Source organism: Macaca mulatta, chromosome 15, assembly GCF_049350105.2.
Source record: "Macaca mulatta isolate MMU2019108-1 chromosome 15, T2T-MMU8v2.0, whole genome shotgun sequence".
NCBI classification, from domain to species: Eukaryota; Metazoa; Chordata; class Mammalia; order Primates; family Cercopithecidae; genus Macaca; species Macaca mulatta.
The window spans coordinates 15,264,320-15,284,095 of record NC_133420.1 but is presented as its reverse complement, the minus strand read 5'-3'; the positions used below and the strand labels follow the sequence as shown (position 1 = coordinate 15,284,095).

Genomic DNA, 19,776 nt, shown 5'->3' with positions numbered 1-19,776 from the left:
TCTGTGTGTCCTCTGGTCACTTGTTACTTCTTAATCAAGCTGGCCTCTGCAGGCTTCCCTCGTGACCATTTGTTGCTTCTCCGGCTACTGTTCATCTCTCCACACTGCTTGCCCGAGCCAAGGACACATCTCTGCCAACCCCGCAAAGAAGACCAAAACCCCCAGGTCACAGTGTTTCATGACACCTTGACTCAGGCCTGGGCATAGCAGATGAGAATTACCATGTAGAAAAGAAGGACTTGAGGCTGGGCGCGGTGGCTCATGCCTGTAACCCCAGCACTTTGGGAGGGCGGATCACCTGAGGTCGGGAGTTCGAGACCAGCCTGGCCAACAAGGTGAAACCCTCATCTTGACTAAAAATACAAAAATTAAAAAAAATTTTTTAAATTAGCTGAGCATAGTGGTGCATGCCTGTAATCCCAGAAACTCAGGAGGCTGAGGCAGGAGAGTCACTTGAACTTGGGAGGCGGAGGTTGCAGTAAGCCGAGATCACGCCACTGCACTCCAGCCTGGGTGATGACAGAGCAAGACTCTGTCTCAAAAAAAACATTTTAAAAAAAGGACTTGAGAGGATTTCCATTGGTCATCACCAACCTCGAGGCTGTCCATCCATTGGCCACGGCCACCCACTGGCTGGGGAGGGGAAGCCCCTTGGCCATGTGAGCCCCCAGCCCCCTCCCAGGGCGGCATCCTTCCTCACTGCGGTCCAGGCCCCCAACCCCAGCTCTGTGAGTCCTCAGGAATGTAGCGCCCTTGTTGCTTCAGCCTCCTGCTTCATCCTGCGGAACACGCCAGCCTCCCGTGCGAGCATCTCCAGGCCAACGTAAGATCTGAGATTTGCTTTAGGTTATTTTGTCCATAACCCAGAGGCTCATGAAAAATATTTTTCCAAAAACGAAAGAACACTCTTCACCCAAAGATAAATGCAGTATCTTGCAAGAGAAATTGGAAAACATTGCTGGCTGCTTTAAAATAGTACTTTAACTTTAGCCCCCAAGGTACCAGAGCTCTGCGAGGCTGGTCTCAGTATACCCGACGTGTAATAATGTGGGGATGGGTGGTAACATACCAGGAAAGAAGGACCAGGCAATGTGATTAGTGACCAGCAACCCCCATGGTCCTACAAGGAGGTGCTTTGAGAGAAGCTGGGGACTAGCTCTCCCCGCCCAGCACCCGCCCACCCCAGTTCAGAGCCATCGCCATGAGCCCTCTGAAATCCCCGTGGGGCTTTGCCTTTGCAGGGAGCCAGCCCTGGGGCCTCCTCCTCCCTGCCCAGCTCCGGCACCATCCCTGGCTCGCTCACCCAAACTCACCGCTTCCTCCATCGTTCCCCCCAAGGAGTGGATGACATCACTCTTTCCGGCAGCCAGGAGTTGACCTACATTCCACCCGCCCTCCTGTCTGGGAGACTCTCCAAACCCCCCGCTCCTCTCTCCCTGGGAGGAGGGAAGGGCCCCGCTCACGATTTTTGTGGAGTGACGGTGCCAGGCCCGGGTCCAGATGGTGCCCCCGCAGCAGCTCCTAGGCACTGCCTGCCCCTCCCCGCAGGGCAGGGCACGCTCCCGCCTGGCACGGGCCAGGGTCCCTGTCATCCTTCATGTGGCTGTCGGGGCCCCAGCTGAGCCTGCCACGTTTCCCGGAGAACTGTTGTCTGGGCTGGGCTCTCCCCTGGAAGTGAGGCCCGGTGCTGCCTCCTAACAGTTGTGGTCTCCGGGGGCTTACTAGGGATTCGTCAATTCAAGAAAAAGGGAAACTTAGCTGAGAAGCTGGCTGTGACTCTGTCTTTGGGCTAGTATCCAGCAAGCGAGAGAGTGCGCCCCATGTCAGGCCATGAGAGAAGTCAGGGTCCGAGCAGAGGGGCCAGACAGCCACACGGGTGAGCAAGGTAGCAGGAGCAGGTGGCCCTGCCAGATGAAAGATGGGATGCCCAGTTAAACCTGAATTTCAGATAAACAAGGGAATCATTGTTTTTTTAGGATAAGTATGTCCCAAATATCTCATGGAATATACTTGTACTAACAAAATCAGTAGTTATTTATCTAAATTTTTTTTTTTCAGAGACAGGGTCTTGCTCTGTCACCCGGGGTGAAGGGCAGTGCAGTGGCACAGTCACGGCTCACTGCAGCCTCAACCTCCTGGACTCAAGCAATCTTCCTGCCTCCGTCTCCTAAGTAGCTAGGACGATAGATGCTCACCACCATGCCCTGATAAATTTAGAGTTTTAAAAATTTTTTTGTAGAGATGGGGGTCTCACTATGTTGCCCAGGCTGGTCTCGAACTCCTGTTGTCAGGTAATCCTCCTGCCTGGGCCTCCCAGAGTGCTCGGATTACAAGCATGAGCCGCTGTACCAGGCCTAAAATTCAAACGTAACTCTGTGTCCTGTATTTTTATTTTGGAGATCTGGCAATCATTGTGGCATGGGGCTCTGTGGGGCAATGACCCCGAGAGGCCGGTGAGGGCTGGGCATGGTGGCTTATACCTGTAATTCCAGCACTTTGGGAGGCTGAGGTGGGCAGATCATTTGAGGTCAAGAGTTCGAGACCAGCCTGGCCAACGTGGTGAAACCCCATCTCTACTAAAAATACTAAAATTAGCCGGGTGTGGTGGTGGGAACCTGTAATCCCAGCTATTCGGGAGGCTGAGGCAGGATAATTGCTTGAAACCAGGAGGCAGAGGTCGAAGGGAGCTAAGATCAAACCACTGCACTCCAGTCTAGATGACAAAGCGAGATTCCATCTCAAAATAAGTAAATAAATAAAGGATAAATATTTGGCAATATATTACTGAATCCTCCAAGAGGCCAGTGGGTGTGTCACCCCTTGTGGGTGGCCCCAGGGGCCTGGAGAATAGGTTGATTATCTCTATTTTGGGGAGCTGCAGGCCGCGGAGAGAGGCTGTGGGGTGGGTGTTGGAGGGGACGGCATGAATAAAGGGCCCTGCCCTTGGGGCCAGGCACCTCGGGGCTGCCAGGTAAGGCCGATCTTTGCACCTGGGAGCCCCTGTACTCTCATCTCCATCCCTCCCTCTATCACCTGTTGGCTGTTGACAATAGCAGCAATAATAATAGCTGACATTTCTGGAGGGCTTGCTCTGTGCCAGACCCAGTGCTGAGCACTCGAGGGTATCAGCTCAGCTCGACCCCTGACAGCCCTGCCACGTGGAAACAGCCACTTCCTAGGGTTACAGGACGCTGACTGATTCCCCAAGGCTGGTCACCTTCCTGCCTTTGCCCAGCTTGAGGGGTCAGAGGTTTTTTTTGTTTTTGTTTTTGTTTTTTGAGACGGAGTCTCGCTCTGTCGCCCAGGCTGGAGTGCAGTGGCCAGATCTCAGCTCACTGCAAGCTCCGCCTCCCGGGTTTACGCCATTCTCCTGCCTCAGCCTCCCGAGTAGCTGGGACTACAGGTGCCCGCCACCACGCCTGGCTAGTTTTTGTATTTTTTTTAGTAGAGACGGGGTTTCACCATGTTAGCCAGGATGGTCTCGATCTCCTGACCTCGTGATCCGCCCGTCTCGGCCTCCCAAAGTGCTGGGATTACAGGCTTGAGCCACTGCACCCGGCCGAGAGGTCAGAGGTTTGAACCCGACTGTCTGGCCACCATGCAACCTGATGCTGCAGCCCAGCTGAGACACTCACTGGCCTTTAACCCAGCAGGTGCTCCGTGCCAGATGCTGCACAGAGGGCTCCCTTGCATTATCCCCTTCCTCCCTTGCTTCTTTCTGCAAACATTGAACGCCTTCTCTGTGCCAGGCAATGTGTTAGACATTGACCAAAAATTAAACCCAGAGAAGTGACTTGCTCAAGGTCACCTAGCAAATCAGTAGCAAACCCTGGGTGAGAATCTGGCTGCTGACTCAGCCTCTCTCTCTCTCTCTCTCTCTCTCTCTCTCTCGCTCTGTCTCTGTGTGTGTGTGTGTGTGTGTGTGTGTGTGTGTGTGTGTGTGTGTGTGTCAGTCCCATGGAGCCTTCCTGCTGCTGTCTGAAGAGCTAAAGCCGTGGGATTCTGCAATGGAGCAGGGGTGGAGAGGGAACAGCCCTGGTGGCCTGGGAGGGGTCTGCTGGCCTCATGGGCTGGCCAGCTTGCCCTGTCTTTATGTTCATTATTAAATCATCTTTTCTGATGGATGAGCTGAAAAGCGCTGTGTCGGGGGATCAGGTGGCCCAGGTGATGGTTTTCTGTGAGATTGATGGTTCCTGAGGGTCAAATTCAGAGAGCAATCCCTTGGGAAAATTGATCCCACAGAAGAAGGGGAAATATCTGGGCTGGAGTGCAGCCAGGAGCCCAGACTGCCCACCCAGGTCCAGATCCAGACTGCCCACCCGGGTCCAGACCCAGACTGCCCACCCAGGTCCAAATCCAGCCTGCTCACCCAAGTCCAGATCCAGCCTGCCCACCCAGGTCCAGATCCAGACTGTCTACCCAGGTCCAGATCCAGACTGCCCATCCAGATCCAGACCCAGACTGTCCACCCAGGTCCAGATCCAGACTGCCCACCCAGGTCCAGACTGCCCACCCAGGTCCAGATCCAGACTGCCCACCCAGGTCCAGATCCAGACTGCCCACCCAGGTCCAGATCCAGACTGCCCACCCAGGTCCAGACTGCCCACCCAGGTCCAGACCCAGACTGCCCACCCAGGTCCAGACCCAGACTGCCCACCCAGGTCCAGACCCAGACTGCCCACCCAGGTCCAGATCCAGACTGCCCACCCAGGTCCAGACCCAGACTGCCCACCCAGGTCCAGACCCAGACTGCCCACCCAGGTCCAGATCCAGACTGCCCACCCAGGTCCAGATCCAGACTGCCCACCCAGATCCAGATCCAGACTGCCCACCCAGGTCCAGACCCAGACTGCCCACCCAGGTCCAGATCCAGCCGGTCCACCCAGGTCCAGACCCAGACTGCCCACCCAGGTCCAGATCCAGACTGCCCACCCAGGTCCAGATCCAGACTGCCCACCCAGGTCCAGATCCAGCCGGTCCACCCAGGTCCAGATCCAGGCAGAGGCTGGTGCCGGGAGGGCATGTGGCAAAGGGGGCTTCTTTCTTCTTCTGTGGCTGCATTTCCTTGGCCGTGGCTTGGCCACAGAATTGGTAAGCAGGGCCATGGGTGGCAGGCATGGGGGCATCTGGCTTAGTGGCCCCTTTCCTGGCCTTCTTTGTCCCCATGGTATGGACGCAAAGCCAGCACTGAGAGAGACGCAGGGGGCAGGTGGCTGTGAGATCCAGCTTTAGTACCATGCAGCCCCGGGTGCCAAGCCTGCTTCTTCCACCCAGAGCCCTGGCCCTTGACCCATCTGAGCCTCACATTCTCACCTGTAAAGTGGGAAGGACAGCGCGTTCTGGGTTTTCATGAGGATTTGATTAAGAATGCATAGCGTCTGTCCACGTATGAGCGCTCAGCAAATTATTTCTATGTGCTTGCTTATTTATTTCATTTACTTCATCTCCCAAGGGCCTTCCAGAATAGGGCAGAGAAATCACAGAAGGCTGGCAGCCTGAGGCAAGGAGGGGAAGGGTGTGCCTCTGTCTGGGGGAGCTGTGGGGTGGCTGCAGTTCCAGGAGCCTGTGTCTGTCCAAGAGCCAGCAAACTGAGACTTTTCAGGCTCTGCCCACTGCCTGCTTGAGACCCTTCCTAAAGTGGGGTTCACCGGCTGTGTGACCTTGGGCAAGTTGCTTAACTTCTCTTGCCTCGTTTCCTTGTCTGTGAAATAGAGATAGTAGTAGTATACTCTGCATAAGGTTCCTATGAAGAGGTGATAACTTCACTCATTGAAAGCTCTGAGGATCCCTGGCCCTAGGAGCTCTTAAGTATAAGAAATGGAAAACTGGCATGTCCTGGGCACCTGTTTGTCTTATGCAAGAGCTTTGTAGACTGTCTTGCAGCTGATCCTTCCAACAACTCCATGAGGCAGGTGTTACTGCCATCCTTATTTTACAGATTAGGAAACTGAGGCTGAGTGAAATTCAGCAACTTTCCTGAGGTCACACAGTCGTTGGCAGAAGATCCCAGGCCAGTGGGGCCCGGGGGATGGGGCTACCATCTCACAGTCACCCAGAAAGACAAAAGGAAGGCACACAAACCCCAGTGGGCACTGCTCTGTGCCAGGGCTTTTGTTTCGACCCAGCCGCGATGAGCGTGGGTGATATGGCCGGTGTGGTCCACATCTCTCCTCAGGGCCAGGGTCAATGGTGTTTGTAGCAGCCTGTGGCATACGCAAGATATTGTTTCCCGCTCTTCAAATGAGAAAAGCGAGATTCGGTTGGTTAAGAATTTGTGCAGGCCACACAGCTGTGTGCAACATGAGCCGGGCAAAAGCCCCGCCCAACAGCACCACGAGGGCTCCCGGCTTCTGCCACATGGGCCACCCAGGAACACAGACGCTAAGTTTGGCTCTGTGCCTCTGCCCCTTATCAGCTGTGGAACCTCAGGCAGCTCACTTCGCCACCCCAGGTCTCAGTTTCCCCATCTGCACAATGGAGATAATAATGACATGTCGTTTGGAGGACTGCTGTGAAGGGCTGATGTGCTAATTCGGGTGGCACTCTCAGAACAGTTCTTCATGCAGAGTGAACACTCTCGCATCAGCTCTCTACCCAGGAGCCTTCCTTTGAGGCACAATGTGATAGGGTTTTTTGTTTGTTTGTTTGTTTGTTTGTTTGTTTGTTTGTTGAGACCAAGTGTTGCTCTTGTCCCCCAGGCTGGAGTGCAATGGTGTGATCTCGGCTCACTGCAACCTCCACCTCTTGGGTTCAAGCGATTCTCCTGCCTCAGCCTTCTGAGTAGCTGGGATTACAGGCGCCTGCCACCACACCTGGCTAATTTTTATAGTTTTAGTAGACGGGATTTCACCGTGTTGGTCAGGCTGGTCTTGAACTCCTGACCTCAGGTGATCTGCCCACCTGGGCCTCCCAAAGTGCTGAGATTACAGGCATGAGCCATCATGCCTGGTCACAATGTGATAGGTTTATACAAATAGGAAAACAAATCTCTGAAGATTTTTAGGAGAGATACTGCAAGAAAAGCCTGTAAGCTGTCAGCATGCAGGTAAGCCCTTCACTGTTTCCACACACCCCATTCATTCATTCACGCACAGCTTTGATGCACACGTACAGTCCACACATTTAAAGCGTACAATTCAGTCGCTTTTAGGTTATTCACAGAGTTGTGCAACCATCACCACAGGAGATTTTAGAACATTTCCATCACCCTAAAAAGACACTGTGGCCGGGCGTGGTGGCATATGCCTGTAATCCCAGCTACTTGGGAGGCTGAGCCAGGAGAATCACTTGAACCTGGGAGGCAGAGGTTACAGTGAGCTGTGATCGTGACACTGCACTCAGCCTGGGGGACAGAGCAAGACGCTGTCTCAAAAAAAAAAAAAAACAAAAAAAAAAAACACAAAAAAAGCCATCTATCTATCCTAGACATTTTGTGTAAATGAAATTATACAATATGGCTGGGCACAATGCTTCACGCCTATAATCCCAGCACTTTGGGAGGCCCTACCTGGAGGATCACTTGAGGTCAGGAGTTCAAGACTAGCCTGGCCAACATGGCAAAACCCCGTCTCTACTAAAAACACAAAAATTAGCCAGGTGTGGTGGTGGGCGCCTGTAATCCCAGCTGCTCAGGAGACTGAGGGAAGAGAATCACTTGAACCCAGGAGGCGGAGGTTGCAGTGAGCCAAGATCATGCCACTGCCCTCCAGCCTGGGTGACAGAGCAAGACTGCATCTAAAAAAAAGAAAAAGAAAAAAAGAAAAAGAAAGAAAGAAAGAGAGAAAGAAAGAAAGGAAAAAATGAAGGAAGGAAGGAAGAAGGAAAGAGAAAGAAAGAAAGAGAAAGAAAGAAAGAAAGAAAGAAAGAAAGAAAGAAAGAAAGAAAGAAAGAAAGAAAGAAAAAAAGATTATACAATACGTAGTCTTTCATCACTGACTGCTTTCATTTGGCGTAATGTTTTCAAGGTTCATCCGTGTCATAGTGTGGATCAGTATTTCATTTCTTTTTATGGCTGTATAGTATTCCATTGCCTGTTTACACCACATTTTTTTTCCTATTGATGGACATTGGGTTGTTCCCCCCTTTTGACTGTTATTAGCAATGCTGCTACCAACATTCGTGTACACATTTTGTGTCCCTTTCTCTTGGTTTATACCTCGGTAGAATTGCTGGGTAACTCTCAGTTCACCTTTTGCAGAACTTCCAGACCACTTTCCAAAGCAGCTGCAGAATTTTACATTTCCACCAGCAGCGTATGAGGGTTCTGATTTCTCTGCATCGTCACCAGCAGGTGATTATCTGTCTCTTTGACTCTGCCTATCCTGGCGAGTGTGAAGTGGTATCTCATTATGGCTTTGATGTGCGTTTCCCTGATGGCTGTGATGTTGAGCATCTTTTCGTCTGCTTCTTGGACATTTGTATGCCTTCTTCGGAGAAATGTCTGTGCAGATCCTTTCCTCATTTTAAAAACTGGATTATTTGTCATTTTATTATTGAGTTTTAAGTGTTCATTAGATGTTCTAGATATAAATTCCTTTTTAGCTATGTCATGACTTGCAAATATTTCTCCCATTCTGGGGGTTGTCTTTTCACTTTCCTGACAGTGTCCTCTGAAGTACAACAATATTTCGTTTGGATGAAGTCTAATTTATCTGTTTTTTTCTTCTGTTGCTTTTGCTTTTGGCATCCTGTCTAAGAAACCATTGCTTAATTCAAGGTCATGAACATTTGCCGCTATGTTTCCTTTTTTTTTTTTTTTTTTTTTTTTTGAGACACAGAGTCTCGCTCTGTGCTCAGGCCAGAGGCCAGGTCACCCTGGCCTGACCTCATGCTTCTAAATAACATTTCTAAAACATGAACTTTAAGCCAGGCGCGGTGGCTCGCACCTGCCATCTCAGCTCACTGCAACCTCTGCCTCCTGGGTTCAAGTGATTCTCATGCCTCAAGACCTCCCAAGTAGCTGGGATTACAGGCACCCACCACCACACCTGGCTAACTTTTGTGTTTTTAGTAGAGACGGGGTTTCACTATGTTGACCAACTTCAACTCCTGACCTCAGGTGATCTGCCTGCCTCAGCCTCCCAAAGTGCTGAGATTACAGGCGTGAGCCACCATGCCTGGCTCCTACATTTCCATCTAAGAGTTTTCTAGTTTGCAGGTCTCTGATCCATTTTGAGTTAATTTTTGTATGTGGTGTGAAGGATCCAACTGCGTTCTTTTTATGTGGGTTTCCCATATTATTTATTTATTTATTTATCTAATAATTTCTTTAAATTAATATACTTTAAAAATTTGGCCTCACTTAGGTAGTATTTTTGAGATCCCAGGTCCTATGAGTTTGACATTTAAAAAAACGTACTGCGTATTCAAAAACAGATACTAGCCTGTGAAGCTGTTTTACAGTCTGTGCGCCCGTCTCCCCCAGTCTTCTGGTACACCCCACTTGGGGAGCCAATGCTGATCGTGAGTTTTATGGAGAGGGAGAGTGTAGCAGGGGGTGATTGGAGGTAGGGATCGTGAAAGGCCTCCCCAAAGAAGCGGCATTTGGCCTAGAATCTCTCACCACCTCTAAGTATTAGCTCTAGGAGAAGGGGCGGAGCCTGTCGTACATTCCAGGCAGAGGGAACAGCATGTGCAAAGGCCCAGAGGAAAGCAAGATGAGAACATCTGCTGGACAGAGACGTGGAGAGAGAGGCAAAGAGACAGGAGAAGACGAGACGTGGAGAAAGGTGCACTGAGAGAGTCAGAGAGGCCAAGAGGTCATATACAAACACCATGTCCACACACAGACACAGAGGCAGTGCCACCCACAATGACCTGCAAAAGTCAGGGAGACCAGAAGCACCCGCACTGACCAGCTACCATGTCTGTGCCAGCCTTGCCAGCCTTTCCCCACACTGTGCCAGCTCCTCCCTGCAGCCCTGCCAGGCAGGGCAGTTCTCTCCTTTGGAAGAAGCAGCACTGTGCTTGTTCTGGGGCTCAGCCATGGAGTTGAAGAGGCCAGGACATCTTCTCCTGTTCCCGAGGAAGACAGGACTGATAGGAGGGGCTGGCCAGGATGGAGCCTGGGCAGAGCCAGCTGGGGAGGGACTTCTGGATTTGGGTCAGGAGAAACCAACTGTGTGACCTTGGGCGACTCCCCACCTGCACCACCCAGCCTGTCCAACTCCGACATCCAGTGGCTACCTATTATCACCGTTACAATATGCTTCTTGGAATCAGCCGGTCTTCCATGCATCTTTACTAAGCCAAGGTCAATGTGATCGCCCAAAGTTGATGGCAATCTTTTCTTTCTGTAGCTGGTATCTAAAAATATCCCTTCTTCAGGCCAGCAGTGCCGAGCACATCCCCAGTTCCATACAGCTGCAGTGCTCCTCTCCGGCCAGCTCAGGGGGGTGTTAGACAGGAATTCAGAAGAAGGAAATTAAAACCTCCCCAGGTCAGATTTTGCAGACAAACTCTTGTTAGACAAAGTCAGACAGATTTCTTCCCTGCAGGTCTTGTCAGAGCCTTTAATCTGCTGAGACGTACTATGACCCTCAGTGGAGTGAGGTGGGATCAAGGAGCAGATGTCAGGGGATTTGGAGGGCATCATATGCTTGACCAAAAAGGTTTAAGCATGGGAACTTTCTGTGCCATCTCTGGGATCTGGCGTCTCCAGAGAGAAGGGCTGCCCGTACCAATAGGTGCCTGCTGTCCTCCTCTGTGCCTTTACCAGAGCTAAGCATATAGCAGTCCTGCAGCACGCGTGTGGCAATGGAGAGACGGGAATGCCAGGCAAAGAGTGAAGAGGCTTTTTAATGCTCTATTTATTTCAGCTTGGTGTTGCAGCAAAACCTCGGCAGGGTTAGTGTCCAGGCTCTCAGGGAAAGATGGAGTTAAAATAACACAGACTTCAGTGGTGGCTAGCACTGCTGGCCAGGGCTCTTGCTCTGCCTTGGAATTCTGTTCCACAGAATTCCAGAGACGTCCTTCGTCCTAGGAACTGAGCATCACAGCACAGTGGACACATGTAACCTAAAGCAGTGGGTTCCCGAGTACCCCCCTCTCCCACAGCCCGTCCAGGGGCTGCGGATTCTCTCCTTCTCCTGGGAGGAAAGGCGTGAGCTCAGAAACCCACCACCTTCTCCACCCTCGCCTGACCTCATGCTTCTAAATAACATTTCTTTTTTTTCTTTCTTTTTTTTTTTTTTTTGAGTCTCGCTCTGTCACCCAGGCTGGAGTGCTGTGGCCGGATCTCAGCTCACTGCAAGCTCCGCCTCCCGGGTTCATGCCATTCTCCTGCCTCAGCCTCCTGAGTAGCTGGGACTACAGGCGCCCGCCACCTCGCCCGGCTAGTTTTTTGTATTTTTTAGTAGAGACAGGGTTTCACCGTGTTAGCCAGGATGGTCTCGATCTCCTGACCTCGTGATCCGCCCGTCTCGGCCTCCCAAAGTGCTGGGATTACAGGCTTGAGCCACCGCGCCCGGCCTCTAAATAACATTTCTAAGACATGGACTTTAGGCCGGGCGCGGTGGCTCACACCTGTAATCCCAGCACTTTGGGAGGCTGAGGTGGGCAGATTGCTTGAACCCAGGAGTTTGAGACCAGCCTGGGCAACACAGGGAGCCCCATCTCCACAAAAAGTAAAAATAAAATTAGCCGGGCATGGTGGCACGAGACTGTGGTCCCAGGTACTCGGGAGGCTGAGGAGGGAGGATCGCTTGAGCCCGAGAGGCAGAAGTTGCAGTGAGCCCAGGTTGTGCCACGGCACTCCAACCTGGGTGACAGAGTGAGACCCTGTCTCAAAAAACAAAAGGATTCCATCGCCTGGATGTACCATAATTTCCCTAACCATTCTGCAGGATAATTCGAGGACAGAGAGAAGCCCCTGAGGAAGAAGGCAGCCCTGGTGACCAAAACTGGCAGATGGGGGTTACCTGGGAGCCCCAGGGCTGGTGGATGCAGGGGCCACTGTTTCCCCACCCAGATCCTTGCTCTGGAAGGTGCTCCCCAGAGGACCCTTCATTCCCAGTCAGATGGGGACAGAGGCGGGGCAGAGCCGAGGGAGGAGGGCTCAGATGAAGCGCCTGGCAGGACTGATATATGAGGGAGGCCGGACGCGAGGAGGGAGATTCACAGCCTGTGGTGTCCAGGAGGATTTGGGGACTGTGAGGTGAGAAAACAAAAAACCTCACCCAGCGCAGTGGAAGGGGAGCATGAAGAGAGAAGAAAATGCCAGTTACACATCCTCAAGACAATCTCTGAATGGACGAGCGCCAGTCAGGGGGAAACGGAAGTTGCACTGAGCCAAGATTGTGCCATGGCACTCCAGCCTGGGTGACAGAGTGAGACTCTGTCTCAAAAAACAAAAAGATGCCCCGCACCCCAGGCACGACGGGTGGGACCAGGTGCCCTGCCCTGGTCCAGGCCTCTATTCACAGGGTCTCACTGGTCTCTCCCTGCCCAGGCTTTTGTCTCCCAGACAAACCAGTCTCCATGAAGCGGCCACAGCAATATAAAATACGGCCCAGAGCAGGACACACTTAACCTGTCAAAGGCTTGCAGAGTAAAATCCCACCTCTGTCTCCTGGTCTGGCCTCCTCCACTCCCCAGCCTCATTGCAGACCTCCCGGGTGGAACTCCTTTCAACCCCAGGGCTTTCCTCATGCTCTTGCCTCTTTCTAGAAGGTTCTCCCCTTCTGGCCCAGCAACTCTTGATCCTCTTTCAGGTCTTAGTTTAAAACTGTTCTTCCTGAAAATCCTGGACTCCCTTAGTGCCTTCTTTGCACAACACATGGGCTCTTTTAACGGTTGAAATGAACACTTGAAGAGGTGTGTGATTCTTACTTTTATAATTAATAGACTTTATTTTTAGAGCAGTTTTAAGTTTACAGAAAATTGAGCAGATAGTACAGAAAGTTCCCATTTCCCCACCACCCCTGCACAGTTTCCCCTATTGTGGAGTATATGTGTTACAATGATGAGCTAACATGGATACAGTAGCATTCACTAGAGCCTGTTGTTTACATCAGGACTCACTCTGTGTTGGACACTTCTGTGGGTTTTGCCATATGCATAATGCCAGGTATCTACCATTGTGGCATCATAAACAATGGTTTCACCACCCAAAAAATCCCTGTCTGCCACCTATTTATCCTCCCTCCCTGTCCCCTCCAATCACTGATTTTGTTCATGGTCTCCCAGCTAGACCCAAAGCACCATTAGGGCAGGGAGCCATCTGCTTTGTTGACATTATACTCACTGTTCCCAGCTCAGAGCCCCTGCCACATAACAGGGGCCTGATAAATATTTTTCTTTGCATCTTTTAATAAAAATAGGATTCTACTAAACCCATTGTTCTGCAATTTGCTTTTTCCAAATATTGACAATATATCTTGGAAATCTTCCCATCTCAGAATATAGAGCACACACTCTCTCTCTTTCACTTTCTGTTATGGAGAATTTCCAACACAAAAGAAGACAGAATCTGCTATGACAAACCTCTGTGTACCTCTTGACTGCAGTTATCAACTAGTGAACCTTCCTGTTTCATCTGTACCTCTGCCCATCAGATAGTTTCATCTGTAAATATTTCTATGTGTAGCTCTCTCTTTTTTTTTTTTCTTTTTTTTTTTTTTTTTTTTTGAGATGGAGTCTCACTCTGTCTCCCAGGCTGGAGTGCAGTGGTGCAATGGCTCACTGCAACCTCTGTCTCCTGAGTTCAAGTGATTCTCCTGCCTCAGCCTCCCAAGTAGCTGGGATTACTGGATGCACAACTACACTTGGTTAATTTTGTATTTTTAGTGAGATGGGGTTTCACCATGTTGGACAGACTGGTCTTGAACTCCTGACCTCAGGTGATCTGCCTGCCTTGGCCTCCCAAAGTGCTGGGATTACAGGTGTAAGCCACCACGCCCGGCCCTTTTTTTTTTCTTTTTTTTTTCTGGAGTCAGAGTCTTGCTCTGTCTCCCAGGCTGGAGTGCAGTGATGCAAACATGGCTCACTGAAGCCTCGAACTCATGGGCTCAAGGGATACTCCCGCCCTAGCCTCTTGAGTAGCTAGGACTGCAGGCATGCGCCACCACACTGGCTAATTTTTTTATTTTTTGTAGAAACAGGATCTCACTATGTTACACAGGCTGGCCTCAAATTCCTGGGCTCAATCTATCCTCCTGCCTCAGCCTCCTAAAGTGCTGGGATTATAGGTACGCACCACCATGCCTGGCCTGTGTGGTTCTCTAAAAGATAAGGACTTTAAAAAACATAACCACGATATTATCATCACACCTAGTAAACATCAATTTAATATCATCTAATATAGGCAATGTCCAAATTTCCAGTTATCTCATATATATACGTTCCATTTGTTTGCGTGTTTGATTTTACAGGATGTTTGAACCAAGGGCCAGAGGAGCTTCACGTCTGCCATTAATTGGTATACTCTTGAGGTTTCTCCTGCTCTAGGTCCATCCTTTTTCCATATCAATTTTTTCTCCAGTCAACTCGTCCCTTGGAAAAAGTGGATGATTACTGCCGGAGATTCCTCCAGTCCAGATCTTGCAGATGGCGTCCCCTGGTGTCGTTCAGGGTGATGCTCTGTCCTCTGTCTTTCTTATGTGCTCACAGCTCGGTCTAGAGGCTTGATCTGATTCAGGTTCAATTGCTTTGGCTTCGGGTGAGGGTGTGTTCTAGAGACGCTCACTGTCTGCTGGCCTCTCAGTGGGAAATTCTGGGCTGGTGCGGCTCAGTGCCTGGAGCCATTCATTCATCAGGGACTGCAAATTCTCCTGTGAAATGCTTCTACAAAAAAGAAGCTTCCCCTCATCAACTTTCGGTTACCCCGAGGTACAGTTTATATAGGACAGGCAGGAGAAATGCTTGATTCTTTCCCTTTATTTACCAGCTTTCAGAATAATGAGTCGCCTATAAATATTTGAATGAATGGATGAATAATACATGTGTGAATGACCTGATGGGGGTGTGGGAGTTGGGGGTTCTGTCACCCTCAAGGGTGTGGCCGTGGACCACAAGCTGACAGCAGAGGTCCAGCCCGAAGCCAGGTGCCTTTCTACACAGTGAGGTGCAGCCCGTGGCCAGGTCCCTGTCTCCACCAGGGGCTGGCAGCTGCCTCTGCCACCCATCAACCCACCTCAGTCAAAAGCTAGGTGATCAGAAGCTGCATTACTAAGAATCTAGCATCAGGGACAAGGGAGTACCATCACTCTCCCCGACTGAGATGTGAGGAATCCTTGAAACCAGCATCGGAGCGGAGAGGAGAGCCGCGCAGTGAGTGCAGCGGTGGCCTTCGGAACGCGGCGTTGATCTCTCTGCAGGAAGGGGAATCAAGGAGTTTCTGGCCTAAAGGTTAGGCTGGTGGCCTCCAGGGTTTCTTCCTGGACCCCTCCTGGGAGGCTCTCCTTTCCCCAGAGGCCAGGCCAGGCTGCCCACAAGCTCTCTGACATCTCTGCCCTCTCGGTGTGTCCCCAGGTGCAAGTGCAACCTGCATGCCAACCTGTGCTCCATGCGAGAGGGCAGCCTGCAGTGCGAGTGCGAGCACAACACCACCGGCCCCGATTGCGGCAAGTGCAAGAAGAATTTCCGCACCCGGTCCTGGCGGGCCGGCTCCTACCTGCCGCTGCCCCACGGCTCTCCCAATGCCTGTACGTGCCACTCCCCGGGGCCACAAGCCTGCATGACTGTAGTCTTCCCCGCCCATCAATCCCAGGAGCTGTGGATCATACACACGCACACATACCTGCACACAGGCACATACGTGTGCACCTGCATGCACATGTGCACGCAGAAACATACGAGCATGCATGCACAGGCATGGGCATACATATAAATGCACAAACACGTGCATGCACAGACACACACATGCATGCATGCCCCCCCCACACACACTTTGTTCTACAGCTCCCAAGCACCAGGTCTTGTAACAGGTCCCTCTAGCATACCTGCATCCTGCCGAACGCTAAGCTGCCCTTCCAGCCCTGGTCTGCAGGGAAACCCGAGATGAGCAGCATTTCTGTAGCCCTTCCCCTTCTTAACCCTGACACCTGGCAGGAGGCCCCCGTGGGATGGCAGGGAGTGATGAGGTGGGACCCCCACTTCAGGTGAGGGGATCAGTAGCATCATCCCTGATCATGAGCATCTCTGGGGTGTTTGGAGCAAGCCACAAAAGCCAAGTGCTGCGTGTTCAGCACTTCCTCCATCCTCAGAGCAACCCCTGGGAGCTGAGCTCCTGTCATCCCATTTTACAGATGTGTCCTCTATGGCCTGCACCAGAGTCCCCCGCACGTGCTCTCTGCCCACCCCTCTCCTGTCCTCGCCCAGCCATGCCAGGGAGCCATCCTCAGGGTCTGCCCACTCGCATCTGCATCATAGTCCCCCTTCGGAGGACCCCCACTCAGGAAGCCCCTGGGCTGCAAGTGGAGAAGGCCACAGACTGCCCCTGGGGTGGGCTCTCCCTGACCCCCACCGTTGCCACTTTACAGATGCTGGCCGTTCTCAAGTGCGTGGTTGGTGCCCAAGGCCCTCCTGGGCACTTTGTGTATCTCGCTTCCACCTCACACAGCCCCATAGGGCGCAGTCCTTATTATGCTCCATTGTCCAGATGAGCAGACTGAGGCCCAGCGAACCTCGGGGTCCTCCCAGGTTTCACAGTGAGTTGCGTGCCAATGCCAGGGCTTAGGGCAGCTACTGGATCTGATGCCCACACCAGGCCTGGGCAGTGGGCTCCTGCACCCCATCTGGACATCCTCCCTCGACGGGTGGAAGATTTATGTGACTTTAGGCTGATCAAAGCTGAGAGCCATGTGCAGAGGCCATGACAGGCATGTCACGCGTGTGCTGCAGCAGGCGGTGAGACAGGCCTTTGAAGGGGTGACTTGGCAGGCACCAAACAGCACTCTCAGGTCTTCAAAGGCACAAAGAGCGCTCCAGGGGCTGACAGCCCACTCCAGCCACTGCCTCCTCCCAGCTTGCCATCCCCATCTCTTTGTGGTCCAAACCCTTTCCTGAGGTCTCTCTTTAGTGGCCGTCACTCTCTCCCTGACTCACAAATTGGCTTCCCCTTTGTCTATCCTGAGGGCCTCTCTCCCTTCCCTCCTCTCTGCCTCCGTTCTCTCCATCATCATGCCCTCCTTTTTTTTTTTTTTTTTTTTTTTTTTTTTTGTCTTAGAGATAGGTTTCTCACTCTGCTGCCCAGGCTGGAGTGCAGTGGCGCAATCATGGCTCACTGTAACCTCAACCTCCTGGGCTTAAGCGATCCTCCACTTCAGCCTCCCAAGTAGCTGGGACCACAGGTGCATGCCACCAGGCCCGGGTAATTTTTGTGTTTTTTGTAGGGAAAAGGTTTTGCCATGTTGCCCAGGCTGGTCTCGAGATCCTGAGCTCTAGTAACCCTCCTGTCTTAGTCTCCCAAAGTGCTGGGATTACAGGCATGAGCCACCATGTCTGGCCATTTCTGACTTTTTTCTTCTTCCACTTGCCTCCTGCATCTGGAGGTTCTGCAAGGCCTCCCTCTGCCCGTCTCTGGCCACCTGAGACACTTAGCTGCAGGTCACACCTAGGAGGACCCACTGTCCCCACCCTCACCACCACCGGTCTAGCCAGCGATGGACAGACAGGCCTGTAGGGACTGCGCAGCTGGGGCTTCCTTATTTAGGGGAGACTCCTGGAGCTGGCCCCACCTCCTGCTTCCCTGGGAGTCCCTGGGAATTGCCTTTGAGGCCCCCAAGCCCCAGGAAGGAGGGGTTTCTTCTGATATTTGCAGGCGCTGCTGTCCTCAGCACCCGGGTCTCCTGCCTTCTCTGGGGCACCAACAGGAAACAGCCCAAGGAGACACAGAGGCTAATTTTGCCCTCACCCTGCCCCTGCTGTGACCCCTTCTCAGTAAGTGGCACCGACATACACGGGGCCAAGCTGCAAGTCTGGGGGTCACCTTGACTGGAGACCCTCCTCCCCCCACGTTCTTCCAACTTCCCTCCATCCCCCCAGGTCTCTCCCAATGCCACCCTCAGCCCTGCAGCAGCCCTCAAGCCCAATGTCTTCCCACCTCCTTACCCCTCTGCCCCCACCTGGCCAGCCCATCATCACCCCCCAGGGCCCAACTTAGAGGCCCCAGGACCTCCCTGTGCCCTGCCTGATGTCCCGCCTGTCCCCACAGAGCCTCACTTAGTCACCACCCAGTCCTGGTGGTGCTTACTGTGGCTGCACCCTGAGGTGTCCTCAGGGTCTAGCAGGTGCCTGCCCAGACACGGAGGTGGAGGAAGGAATGGGTGGGGATAGGCTCGTCCTCCCAGGCCCAGGAGAAGTCCATGAGCCACACGTCCCACTGCTGATCCCACAGCGTCCTTTCTTGGGAACACCGTGGAGAAAGCTGTGGCACCAGCTCCTTCCTTTTGCAACTGGGATGAATCTCACTCCAGGATTTTGAGGCCCCTGGTCACACCAGGATCATAGGCCTCCCCCATCCCCTGGACACACAAAGACACCCAGATTCGAGTCAGGCCTCGCCCACTCCCAGCTATATTTCTCCCCCAGCCACGTGTCCTCAGCTGTAGAATCAGGACCGTAAGGAAACTCCCTCATGGGGTTCTTATGAGGACGGCACAGTTCATGTAGGGGATGCTGACACCGTGCCTGGCACGTGGGACGCACACCACCCGCGACGGCCGTTCCCGTGGTTTCTCAGCGAGTTTTCCAGCCACACTGCACTTCTTAGACAGGAACACTCCACACAATGTCCTTGTCCTGCACTGGAGGGCCCAAAAATCTAAAATAGGAGTGTGTATGAAGCTCCCAGTGGAGCGTTTGGCACCTGTCAGCATGTCCCCAAGGGCAAGTCACCGCTCTGAGATTCAGTGTCTCCATCTGCAAAATGGGCCAATAGTGGTTCCTCCCTCCCAGGGCTGCCGTGAGGATGGAACGGGATAATCCACCCCGGTCTCCACACCCTGCAGGTCATCATTGCTAGCAGCTGTGTGGTGCAGCAGGTGCTCTTGAGGGAGGAGCACCTCCAGGCCCTCCCCTGGCCTGCTGGCCCCTCTGCAGGGAGGCGACAGCCAGGCCCCTTCCCCTGGGGCAGCCAGCTTACGCCCCTCTCTCTCCCGCAGGTGCTGCTGCAGGTTCCTTTGGCAGTAAGTACACGCCCAGGGAGGGCGGCCAGGGCCCCTCTTTGCATGTCCTGGAAAAAGCAGGAGAGAAAAAAGGGGCTTCGGTGTCCCCTCTGGGACTTGGGCCTATTCACTCCGTCCTCTAATTACACCCCATCTGCTTCTCCACCTCTCCCCCCTCCACCTCTCCCCTCCACATCATATGCCATGTGTCATGTGTCATTTTGCTGTGGCCTGCTGTCCAGCAAGTCTCAGGCTCTCCCAGGAGCTCCATCAGTGCTGCTTTGGAAAACGGGACAGGACCTTTTGCAGGTCCCTTGGCCCCGGGTGGGCTCCCTGCTCCTCCCGCCCGGGCCTCTTCTCTCACCTGGATCTGGGAGAGGAGTCTCTCCTGCCAGGCAAGAGTGGGGTGACCTTCCACCAGGGGTAGAATCCACCCCCCAGCCTGACCGTGGGGGCAGCCTCCCTCTGAGCAGCCTCTGTAGCCAGCTTGGCCCAGGGCTCTGCTCGTCCAGGTCAGCTCAGGTCCCAGGGGAGTTGGACCAAGGAGGGGCATCCGCAGGAGGTGGGGGTCCTGAGAGTTCCCCAGGAGGGTGAGGGCGACATGGTGCCCGCAGATTATCAGTGAATGTCATCGAGACTGTCCCCAAACACTCACAGGGCGCCGGGCACAGTC

General features: G+C 52.8%; 1 protein-coding gene and 1 long non-coding RNA gene across 14 annotated transcripts in view; one reads left to right on the top strand and one right to left on the bottom strand.

Annotated features, from left to right (window-relative positions):
* NTNG2 (netrin G2) overlaps positions 1 to 19,776 on the top strand; it is an 82,577-nt gene that overhangs the window by 50,316 nt on the left and 12,485 nt on the right. For all 13 annotated transcript variants that reach the window (XM_077965452.1, XM_077965449.1, XM_077965445.1 and 10 more), the window contains 2 exon segments: positions 15,469 to 15,641; positions 19,101 to 19,124. In XM_077965452.1, the coding sequence (XP_077821578.1) occupies positions 15,469 to 15,641; positions 19,101 to 19,124 (197 nt within the window).
* On the bottom strand, positions 4,623 to 7,897 carry LOC144335004 (uncharacterized). Its single transcript, XR_013405365.1, has 3 exons — positions 7,613 to 7,897; positions 6,053 to 6,763; positions 4,623 to 4,749 (listed from the first exon to the last, which is right to left on the bottom strand). It is a non-coding gene; the product is annotated as an uncharacterized LOC144335004 (long non-coding RNA).